The sequence below is a fragment of the Prionailurus viverrinus genome, chromosome A1 (genome assembly GCF_022837055.1).
Source record: "Prionailurus viverrinus isolate Anna chromosome A1, UM_Priviv_1.0, whole genome shotgun sequence".
In the NCBI taxonomy this organism is placed as follows: domain Eukaryota; kingdom Metazoa; phylum Chordata; class Mammalia; order Carnivora; family Felidae; genus Prionailurus; species Prionailurus viverrinus.
In genome coordinates, this window is record NC_062561.1 from 122,609,890 (window position 1) to 122,622,044 (window position 12,155).

Consider the following 12,155-nt stretch of genomic DNA (forward strand, 5'->3'; position numbering starts at 1 on the left):
TGCTCTGTGCTCTTAACTCTGAGATCTCTGGCAAATCCCTCCCACTCTCTGGATCTATGTGCCAAGGGTGTAGGACTAAGCATGGGGGATTTTATGAAGATCCACAGATAGCCTGCAGAAGGCCTGTGAATCCCTCAAAACCATGACCAAAGCTGTCATGGGTTGTGGGAAGCACTGGTGACTGTAGTTACTGAAGAAGCATTGTCCATCGGGACTCTCTGATGCCTCCGAATATTCTCTGATAGCAGTTACTCTGTGCCCTAAAGTTGGAACATGTTCCTCATGGTTCACAAGATGATTGTAGGTGTTTCTTGGGTACATTTGTTATATTACTTGTTATGTGATTATTTTAATGTCTAAAAAACACTAAAATGGATATTTCATCATTATTTCTTTGGAGGAGGCTAAGTGTTACTTTTAAAAAAGGTGACTTAAATGAGCAATAGCAGAGAGGTTGGTTGATGCCTAAGTTTGAGCAACAGTGATCTCTCACAAGCCCCACCTGGTACAAAGAGGAGATGAGTCTCAGAGGAGCAGAGAGAAGGCCATAAGGAAGCTGATAGTAAACTCTGGAGAATAACTCATTGTTCCTTCTATCTATCCTGATAAGAAAATTCTCTATCAGCTGGAGAAGTTTCTGATCCTCTCTAAAGTCTCCTCCAAGAACACTGTCCCAGCCAGGCCAGGAATCCTGCCCAGAGAGTTTCCACCTGGGCCACTTTGTGGACAATGCCTGAAGAGAGGCTTTCATTGAGGGAAGAGGAGAAACACTGAGGAAAAAAGTCACATCTTTTATCCACATGATCCTTCAATTTTGAGAAGTACTTCTCATATTTTAATGTTTCTGAAATTGGGATGCATCTTACAAAGTGGTGTTCTATTAAGTTCTAGATAGCTATTACCTTGCCAAAAAGCTGTTATTAAATGGATAGTAGCTTAGAATGGAAATAGGATTCCTATTTTTTTCCTGCCTCCCCAAGCAACGTAAACTTGGAGTTGGGACTTGTAATAAATACGTGAATCAAAAGAGACTCTCTTTAGAATAAAAATGCTCATTTCAAGCCATTTGTTAACTCACAAAATGGAAGATTCGTGAATAAGAAGGGGAATGAGTCAGCAAGACAGGTATGGAGATACTAAGCTTAGACCCAGCTTTCTGGGAACCTCCCACCTCCTCCTTCAAATTTATAAATCCTATGAATTCATTTAGTTTTCCCAGAGGTGTGCCCTGCAGAACCTTCTGGAACTTAAGTCTGAATGGTAAACATGGAGGGGGAAGGATGAACCAGACTGCATAGGTTCAAGCAGACTTCACTGTACTGTGGAAGATTCTTGACTCTCCCATATTCCATTTTTGTAGGAAGAGAGCCCTTTGGTGCATTTTTCTAAATGGTGAGCTTGAGGTGGATTAGAAATACTTGATTAGACTTCACAAATCAGCATTTTTTATGGGCCATTTTTGTTCTAGCTGTGGTGGAGATGGATGGATTGTGACTCTTGGTCACCAAACCCAGGAAGAGGGAGGGGGTTGGGTAGCAGACACACCCAAAAGGAACAGACCAGCCTTTCTCCAGGAGCCAGGGGTGGTGCTGCTGCATCATTTAGAATGCCAGATAATAAACAACCAGACCTTGGCCTTTAGAAGTCAATGGAATAAATAAACTGGAAAAGGTTGAAGAGAAAAAGCCAACCAACATGTAAGTAGAGGATTATATGGAGCCATTTAAAATTACAAAAAGCAGGCATAACAAGGCAGCAGATGGAATCTGGCCCCACATGGCCTTGCCAAGCTAACTCTGAGAAGCACTGTGTGGAAAGTGTTCTCTTTATGTCCCCTGAAGCATTCATGGGGTTTCCTAGCCAAATTCTCAGGCTGTTTCTATGGCGCTTACAAAGAAAAAGAGTATAGCAGTGGTGATGTGTCCCCTCCCTTCTCATTCTGGGTCCTCTTCGCGGCCTCATGAAATAAATCTCTGGTTCAAATGAGACTGTTAATAAAAAGTGCTGTGGGGGCAGGGGATGCTGACTGCTTGTGATTTTTCACACACAAAAAAGGAGAATGTCTCTAAGAGTAAACGGTGTTTATTTTTTTGTTGATTTTTTTTTCAATCAAATGGAATTGCTTAATTAAAAAAAAACTTATCTCTTTTCTCTTTAAATACTACAGACAACCTCATTTTATCTCAGCAGACACCTAGGAACAAAACACTGGACCCACCAGAGAAAACCGGGCAATAAAAGCATCAGAAATTCAAGTCAACTATGGAGAATTAGTGTTAGCTGGCAGCTCTCAATTCTAAACACAAGTGTCTCAGAACCTATTGGGTTTGACAAAAGTCTCTTAGAACTGGGGATCTGGGAAAGTTGGACTCTTTTTAATTCTATTCCAATTGTTTTCTGCAGAGGGAAATTAATGTCAATGCATCAAATGAAGACCAAAAGAAACATTTAAAAACATGTTTGACTAGTATTCAGTATGTGAGATTATTAAGTAATAACTTGTCCTCCTAGTTAACCTTGTCCTGGAATATATATAGGTTATTTGTAGCCGCCACTGCTATAATATTTTCTGAAGGATGCCAAGCTGTATGCAAGATCTTTTTGCTAAAGTCCAGACTGTCAACGCTGATCTCGTCTTTTCTTCGCTTGCCCCCCACGCACACTTTTCGTGGTTTTAGAATAGCCCGGGGTTTGCTGTTTTCCCTCGAGGCCTCAAGGGTGACATCACGCTTGGTGTTTCTGTCGAACATCCTGAAGAAGTTGTTGTAGGAGCCTGTCATGATGACGCTGCAATGTAGAGAGGAAATAGGGAGTGACTGAGTGCTGTGGAGAAAGGCAGTAACCTATCCCCATTGTGTCTTTCTGGAGTTAATGGTGTTACATCATGGGCAGCTACACCCTAAGTTTTATGAGAAACCAAAAACCCAAACAGGCTCAACAATGTGACTGTGGTCTAAGTCCTGAATCACTAAAAGCAACAAGCTCTTTGATGGATTGGCAAGTGGAGGGCTGTGATAATCCTCCTTGGTAATTCTGTTGGATAGATCCCTTATCTGGGTCTGTAAATGAGTCCGGTGGTTTTAATCATACCAGCCCTACCTCCCTCAGCATTGTGAGGCTGGAGCGAGGTGGTGACAGGAGGAACACTTTGGAAACTTTGTAGTAGTGGGGCCTCCATGTTGCCCAAGCTCCAAGGCTGTCCCCAGTCAGTCGGCATGGTGGGAGAAACCCCGAGCGTATAGCGCACTGTCCCGTGTGTGTCCTCCCTCTGCTGAGAGCCAGCTCTCGATTTAGCCTTGCCAGAAAAGTTACCTAAAAAGTGGATGTCATCATGGTTTCCCTCAGGAAGAGAGTAAACAAATTCAAATTTAAAAAAACTTGGGAGGGGAAAGAAGCCTTGCCAGTTGATTCACAGATGGCTTCCATGTTTTTATAGGACCTCTCCATCCTCAGGCGTATTGACGATTTACTGAGAACAGTGAGTGCCAAAGCCTTCCAGATGCAAGGGACTGAGTCTTTACTGGTGACAGGTGAGAGGGGGATAATGTTGCCTCAGTAACATCCCACAGGAGCTGCCCCTGGACAGGCTGGCTTGGCCTCATTTCTGGGTGAAGCCCTGATGGTCTGGTTAGACTGGGAGAGGATATACTTCATCAGTGTTCACATGGCATAAGGGCATAGGGGAGGGGGAAGCTGAGAGCATGGGGCCACAGCCAGGGGAAATAGGTTTTTACGAACTGGATCAGCTGTGTCAGGCAAATCGATCAATGGCTAGATTTGGTTACTCTGGCCCAGGGAATGGATGTTGTGAAATGTGTTGGTCTCTGTAGTAGAATAAGCTGTTGTTACCTTATCAGGAAGGGTGCAGAATGCTTGACCGCTGCAGTCTCATTTTGCCTTACGTTCATCCCCGAGGGGGGACTTACACATGAGCACAGGTGACGAGCACAGTGTCACGCCTTGAGGAAGTGACATACTCAGGCCTCCAACCCACATGTGCCTAACTAACCCCAGGGCCTAGCACTCAGCCACTTGGCCTCATGGCTTCCCATGAACTGCCATTTGCTGGCCCCACCATCACTTGACCTGCTTTCAAACAGAGTCCTTCCTATTTATTTTTGTGTTTTTAAAACTCTAAACCTTATCTGAACCAAGAATTTTCTTGGTTATGGAAAGAAACTGTGATGTTAGGAAAAAACAATGCTGACTTAAGATTCAAAGTGAAAACTTCTTACTTTTGTCTCTACTACATACTAGCTCTTGAGCTGGAGAAGGTTACTTGACCTGGCTGAGCCTCAGTTTCTGCAACTATAAAATGGGGATGATGAAAACAACCTTGTCAGATTGTGGTCAGGATTCTAGAACATGATGTGTGAGGGGGTGATGCATAAGTACTTACTGAGTCTAGGTTAAGAGAGGTTATTGGAACAGTAATAAATAGGACACATCTATTAATCAACAATGAAAAAGTGAATTCTATATGAATCAATGTATTGATACAAATATACAAATAATGTAAAATGCTTCCCCCTGGGGAGCTTTTGTTCCTACATCACAGCTGCTCTGTTGTCTCTTCCCTCTGCCTAATACCAAATGGGTGCTGCGACTTGGGTCCTCTGACATGTGGTGACTCTTGCCAGGCCTGCTACGTGGAAGGCACATTTTGGCTCACTGACAAAGCAGGCCGAATAATGGTCAGAAAAGCTTGTTTTTACAAAAAGCTCAAATCTGAGTGCCTTGCCATGACCGAATGGAGTGCTTCCAAACACTAGTGTGGGCGCCGCATTCCTCAACAAACTAAATCAGCTCCTAGTAGCCTGTACTTCATGTTGGAAGTCGGGGAATCATCTGTATTTGTCAAACTAAAAATGAACCATTAGAAGGTAATATGACGTATGGTTGAAATAAAAGGCCTTAAAACAATAATAAATCATTTTGAGGGGATGTGATAAATGAGGCCAACTAGAATTCAGCTAACCAATGACCAAGGCCTTTGGCTGGGTACAGCAGAAGTGGTCAGGGATAATTTTCGACCTAGAAAGTACACTTGGCAATAATCTGAGCTACTTAGGTTGGAACTTGGGAGGTGGATTGTTAGTGTTACTCATTTCAGCCATGTTGATGTAGCTCTGGGGTGTCTGGTATATAAAACAGGATTTTCTTGTGGATGTTACACACTCACCTGTGCCAGTCCTGTAAGAGGAATAGAGGGTCTCAACACATGGTGCCCTTCATTTCAGGTCTGAGCTCAAGGGAAATCTGGTGACCCATACAGTGAACTCCTACCAGGGCTGGGGGCCTGATTTTTATCCCCCTTTGGCTGTGACCTCCTTATGATCAGTTGCCCAGGGCCTCAGCAAGTACAGGACCCACCTTTTGGAAGGTTCCCTAGCCACACAGCCTTTCTTACCTGTCTGACCCATTCCACACACACTCAAATTTATCAAAAATGCAGTCATTTTCATAGAGGGAGCACAACTTGCTGCGGAGGTAGTCATGCACCTGTTGGGGAAATAAATCAAGAGGGTCAGTTATTATTTTTAAAAATGATTATTTCTGTGAAGACCTCTTCTTCTGATGTGAGCTGTTAATTCTTCCAGTGGCCCAGGTCTGAATCCAGGCTGGGCTCTCTTTAGCCAGGGGATATTAGGATGGATTGATGAGCTGCTTATGTGGTGAGTGTGGATTAAAAAACTTTGCTGAATTAGCTGGTGGCCTATAGAAGGGCCCAGAAGGTGGTACAGTCCCCTTTTCTAAACTGATTGGGTAGTAGGCATTAGAGGACACCATTCATTGTGTCTTTAATTCAACACATGTCTATTGCCTTCCTACTATGAGCTTGGGCTAGGCAGTGAACACAATACCCTTTGTGCGTTTTCTTCCAGTGGGGAGGCAGATGAACATTCACATGGGCCTTTTATTCTGAGAAAGGTGAGGAGACCTCACAGAAAGGATCACTGAGCTGTGTTGCGATAATGTAAGCCAGCAAATGCAGGGAGGTTCGTTATAACCTGCTGACAGATGATGGTTTGGATTTGGCGAGAGCAGTGGTGGGAAATGGTGAGCTTTCCCGGCATGTTTGCAGGGAGACCTGATAGGACTCGTGGATGATGCACCTGTGAAGTACGAGAGAAGGGGAATCAAGATGGCTCCTCGACCTTTCTTTTGAGCAAGTGGAAGGATGGAGTTGCCATTTGTGTTTTTGGGTATGATCATTTGGAGATGTCCATGCAGGTGGAGCTGCCGAGGAAAGTCTGACGTAAAGCCTGCATCCCTGAAGTATGTAGCATTTCTCCCGTTGGCATTTTAAGAAGCAAGGTTATTATCTGAGAGTGAGGAAGGGCAGGAGAGGCTTAGGAATCAATGCTGCATTGCTGGAAGGCACTGGGGCCCCATGAAATTGTTGGATGTGAATTTTATATGAGACTGTTCAGCACGGTTGGGTCATTCATCCCATGTTCGATGAGATGTTTTGGGTATTGAAAAGCTCTCTGAGTCATTTGGACAGTGAAAGTATAACTCTGCAAATGGCCGCTTGCAGTCTTGGGCCTTGTCAGGGTACCTACTTCACTGCTTTGGTGACAAGAGAATCCATGTGTGGCATCTGATAACTCTGCTGTAGCTGAACTCATTGTCATTCCTTCTCCTGCCATGTTTTGGGCATCCTGGACGTGGTACAAGTCTGATGTAGAAGGCCATTTCTGTTTGTAGGGCTGAAGATCTCTAGTGATTGTTAGGAGTCTTTTGAGCAAAGAAGCAGAAGAGAGTCTGAGGGCAAAAATAGGACTGATTCTTGATCCTAACCAGGGTTTGGCAAACCTCTTCTATAAAGGGCCAGAGAGTAAATATTTACGCTTTGTGGGCCATATGACCTTGCTGCAAACTCTCAGCTCAGCCCTTGTAATGTGAAAGTAGCCATAGGTAATACATAAACAAATGAGTGGTGGGGTTGTATTCTAACAGAACTTTATTTACAAAAACAGGTGGGGGACAGGATTAGCTTCTGGGTCATAGTTTTGTCTACTGAGGTCTTTGATGCCTTTTCTGGACTTGTAATTGACTTGTTTCTAGGTTCTTTGTCACAGAGGAAATAGAAGTCTGGGGCAATGGAAGCTAAACTTGTTGTTCCAGTGTAGGCACACCTCGGAGATATTGTGGGTTCCAGACCACTGCATTAAGGTGAATATCATAACAAAGTGAGTTAAATAAACTTTTTGCTTTCCTCGGGCATGTGAAGGTTATGATTACACTATACTGTAGTCTATTAAGTGTGCAATAAATCTCCTTATCTAAAAAAACAATGTATATACCTTAATAAATACTTAATGGCTAAAAAAATGCTAAACATGAGATTTCCAGAGAGTTGTCCTCTTTTAGTAGTAGTAGGTCTTGCCTCAGTGTTCATGGCTGCGGCAATTTCTTAAAATAAGACAATAAAGTTTGCCATATTGATGGACTATTTCTTTCACAAATGATTTCTCTGTAGCATGTGATGCTGTTTGATAGCATTTTACTCACAGCAGAGCTTCTGTCAGAATGGGAGTCAATTCTTTCAAATTCTGCTGTTGTTTTATCAATGAAGTTTATGGGATAATCTGAATCCTTTGTTGACATTTCCACAGTCTTCCCAGCATCTTCACTGGGAGTAGATCCCATCTCAAGAAATCATGTTCTTTGAACTCCACATCCTTAGAAGTTTTATCATGAGATTATGGTGACTCAGTTCCATCTTCAGGCTCCACTTGATATTTCCATCACATCTGCAGTGATTTTTCTCCACTGAGGTCTGGAACCCCTCAAAGTCCTCCCTAAGGTCTGGAATAACTTTTTCTAAGCTCCTGTGAATGCTGATGTGTTGGCTTCTTCCCATGAGTGACATATGCTCTGAATGGCATATACTATGTTAGATTCTTTCCAGAAGGCTTTGCATTTACTTTGCCTGCATCCATCAGAGGAATCACTTACCTAGGACAGCTATAGCCTCATAAAATGTATTTCTTCAATAATAAGACTTGAAAGTCAAAATTGGAGTCAACCCTTTCAAACCCTCCTGCTGCTTTATCAGCTGTGTGTGAGAGTCTAAATTTGTGTTACTATATATGAGAACAACATTAATCTCACTGTCCATCTATATCAGAGCTTTTGGGAGATAGGGTACACTGTCAATGAGCAATAATACTTTTAAAGGAATCTTTTTTTCTGAACAGTAGGTCTCAACAGTGGGCTAAAAACACTCAGTAAACCACGTTGTAAACAGAGAGCGTGCTGTCACCCAGGCTTTGTTGTCCCATTTGTAGAGCACAGGTGAGTATATATAGCATATTTCTTAAGGGCCCTAGGATTTTCAGAATGGTAAATGAGCTCTGGATTCAACTTAGTCACCCACTGCATTTGCTCCTAACAAGAAAGTCAGCCTGTCCTTTGACGCTTTGTTGCCAGGTACTGACTTCTCCTCTCTAGCTGTAAAACTCCTTGATAGCATCTTTTTCCAAAGAAGGTTGTTTCTTCTACATTGAAAATATGATGCTTGGTGTAGCCACCTTCATGAATTATCATGCCTGGATCTTCTGGATAACTTGCTGTCGCTTCTATATCAGCACTGGCTGCTTCAGATGTACTTTGGTGTTCTGCAGCTGGCTTCCTTCCTTAAACCTCCTGAACCAACCTCTCCATCTTTTCTTCTGCACCTTCCTAATCTCTCTCACCCTTGACAACATTGAAGAGAGTTAGAGCCTTGCTCTGGATTATACTTTGGCTTAAGGGGATGTTGGGCCTGGTTTCATTTTTCTCTCCGGACCACTCATGTGTTTGCTGGAGTAGCACTTTTAATTCCCTTCAAGTACTTTTCCTTAAACATTCACACCCTGGCAAACTGTTTTGTGTAAGAGGCCTACCTTTCAGCCTACCTTGCTTTTTGCACAGCTTCCTTGCTGTGCTTAATCATTTCTAGTTTATGACTGAAAGTGAGAGATGTGGGACTCTTCCTTTTGTATGAACACTTTGAAGCCATTGGAGGGTTATTGCCTGGCCTAATTTCAACATTGTTGTGTCCAAGGAATATAGAGGCCAGAAGAGAAGCAGATATATGGGGAAAGGCTGGCAGGTAAACACACACACACACACATCATATATTCATTAAGCTCACCATCTTACATGGGCACAGTTTGTGGCACCCCAAAACAATTATGATAGTAATGCCAAAGATCATGCAGCACAAATCATCATAACATATGATAAAGCTTGGAGATGGTAAACATGACACAGAGATGTGAAATGAGCAAATGTGTTGGAAAAATGGCACTGGTAGACTTGGTCAATGTGGGGCTAAAACAAGCCTTAAAATTTTTTTAAAGGCAGTATCTGGGAAGTGCGATAAAATGAGACATGCCTATACTCTAGTTTTCCTACTTTTTGGAGAAAAATTTGAGCCAAATAGCTCCTTATTTTCAGCCTTGTCTCCATGCTACTCATTCTTCTGATGTGGTATGGAGCACTTTGCAGAGAAGACATGGATGCGGAGTGTTCTGAGAACAGAGAAACTGGTTTTGAAAACACATGGTTAAGCAGTTTCTATGATACAGAACTTCTCAGAATCCTACAATGGTTGGTAACTGTAAAGCTTTAAGAAGGGGATAGATGATTATTTTCACTGTAATTAGTGTTAGAAAAGTATTTCACTGTAATTACTGAAAATTTTTTTTGGTTCAGCCTATACTCTTCTTTATGAACATATCAAACCATGGGTGGTTTGGAAGTGTGGATCCATTAGGAGGAACCACATTGCCCAAAACTATAAATAGTTCTTGAAAGACAAAAGTCAGGAGGGATCCGAAGGAAAATCTGGTCTGAACTAATACTTTCTCCTCCTCAACAGCTAAATTTTGGGCTGTTCCTACTGCTTTGGCTTCAAGTCCTCTACAGAAAAAGAACATTGAATATGAAGGTATGTTATCTTTATGTTGTGTTGCTAAAACAGAAAAGAAAACCTGAGGCAAACAAGATGGACCAACCTCCATCAGAGAAGATAAGGTTAAGAACATTCCTTAGAAACATCTAATATACAGAGCAAGAGACAACTTAAGATTCACCCAATTTGATGTTTTCTTCATGTTCTAAATATTTGTTGTCCATGTTCCTATTGTGTATGGCTTTCTTGACACTAAACTGAACCTCTCAACATAGAGGTTCTTAAATCATGAACTCATGGAAGTCTGGTGTTGTACAGTTAATGGACTGCTCGTGAGGCCCAGCAAGAGTCAACTCTATTGGTTGGTTCTTAGATTTCAGGGGTTGACAAACTTCCCTTGTGAAGAGTCAGCAGGTATTTTAGGGTTTGTGGGCTATAATGTCTCTGTCACAACCACTCAACTCTGCCACTGTACTGTGAAAGCAACCAAGGACAATATATGCATGATCAGATGTGGCTGTGTTTCAGTAAAACTTCTTGTACTGAAACAAATGGAGGCTAGATTTGGCCCACCAGCCACAGTTTGCCAACCCCTGTTCTGTAGGAAAACTTGAAAATAGCTAATTATAGATAAGTCTACAATTTGTTATTCCTGGAAAGATGCTTGAGATCAGTTGATGCATGTATGAAAATACACAGCAGGAACATTACTTACTTCACTCCCCAGGGAAGGTATTGGTAACTGATGATGGAATTATTTCCCTATGGGCCAGCCCTCACAGTCTTTGTCAACAGTGTTCTAGGAATTCAGAGTTTATTTACCATCTTTGATAAATTAACATTTTTATATAGCATATGAATTTAAATTGCTTTGAAATATGCTATGTAAAGTTGAAATACACTTTTGTAACACTGCATTTCAATACATGTGCTAGGATACCTATTTCATAGCCTTTGACAAAGAACACTTCCACATCTACCACTAGCTGAACTTCGTTTGAGAAGCAGGCTCTTAAAATGCTTATTATTCCATGTCACAGCTCACTGTGTTCTAAAACTAGCTTTGTTCTTAAAGCCTTTCTCTAAAATGAAAGTGCTAATTGCTCCTGCCACTGAAGAGCCTAAATCCAGTTTTCTCTAATCCAGGCTTGCCAGCAGGCTACACCCCTGTCAACACCACCCACAATCAGGTTCTACTCAACATTGCCCTCTGTTTGGTATGGAGTTCGTAACACTAGATGTTTGTCTGTGTAGTTGGAAGATGACGTTCCAGTTGGCTCTAGCCCTGGGCTGAAGGTGAGAACCTGAAGGTAACTGCTGTGAAGCGGGGCCCTGAAGTCTGGAAGGATCTAGGGGACAGTAAGACTCCAAATACATAGGGCAGGTTATTTCAACCACAAACTATCTCAATTACATATGTTGTCTTCAGTTCTGGCCGCCAAACCTTCTCATAGGACCTTGTGTTACTCACAGTTGGTCAAAGTCCTGGGGGGTCCTCAATCTTCTCTCTGAATTTCTTCTGAAAGGTTGGCTTCTCCTGTGGCCACAGTAGTAACAGGACTTTCGCTCATATGTGTCAAGGTGGAGTAGGTGGGCTCCTTGCTGCTCCAGACCATGATTCCTTACCTCTTCTGAAGAGCTCCCTGCTTTCCCTGAAGACTCCCTGCTGTCTACCTTGTTAGAGTCAGCAACAGTTCTGAGTCCCTCTGCCACATTCCTTGAGGCAATTGTAACACCCAGATCCCCTGCCATCATTCTTCTGGTCTCTCAGTTATTTGGCCTCATCATTTTCAGTGGTTTTTTTCCTTTGCCTCCTTGGTCATTATGAGACTTGCCATGACTGTTAAGTGTACCTGTTTAACAAGTACTACTTTATTGCTACCTCCTACCTTTTTAGTTCACTCCCTTTACTATCTTGATTCCATTAAGTCTTTAAATCCATTTTCCTGCCTACTTTTCTTCACCAGTATTTCCCTCCTTAGTACCTGAGGTTTAGTGGTCCATCCATCATTATAATCACACCCTTAGTATGTATCTTCAACAAATTTGACTTTCTCTCTCCTTCCATTGTACTCAAGTGGATGCTTGAGCAACTCTACAACACTTCTGTATTCAACTCAGTCTTAGATGAGTGTTTTATACTTCTCACTCAACTAATGAACCTTGCTTCTTTTGAGAAAATAGAAGCAATAAGAAGAAATCATCTATTGTTCCCATCACAAAATTTACAAACCTCCTGACTTTGATG

General features: G+C 42.2%; 1 protein-coding gene across 12 annotated transcripts in view; it reads right to left on the reverse strand.

Annotated features, from left to right (window-relative positions):
• Positions 1 to 2,442: 2,442 nt before the first annotated feature.
• Positions 2,443 to 12,155, reverse strand: part of PPP2R2B (protein phosphatase 2 regulatory subunit Bbeta) — a 425,245-nt gene continuing 415,532 nt past the window's right edge. For all 12 annotated transcript variants that reach the window (XM_047868760.1, XM_047868769.1, XM_047868802.1 and 9 more), the window contains 2 exons: positions 5,411 to 5,502; positions 2,443 to 2,787 (listed from right to left, as the gene is read on the reverse strand). In XM_047868760.1, coding sequence (XP_047724716.1) covers positions 2,508 to 2,787; positions 5,411 to 5,502 — 372 coding nt within the window. In that variant the 3' untranslated portion in view covers positions 2,443 to 2,507. The remainder of the gene's footprint in view (positions 2,788 to 5,410; positions 5,503 to 12,155) is intronic.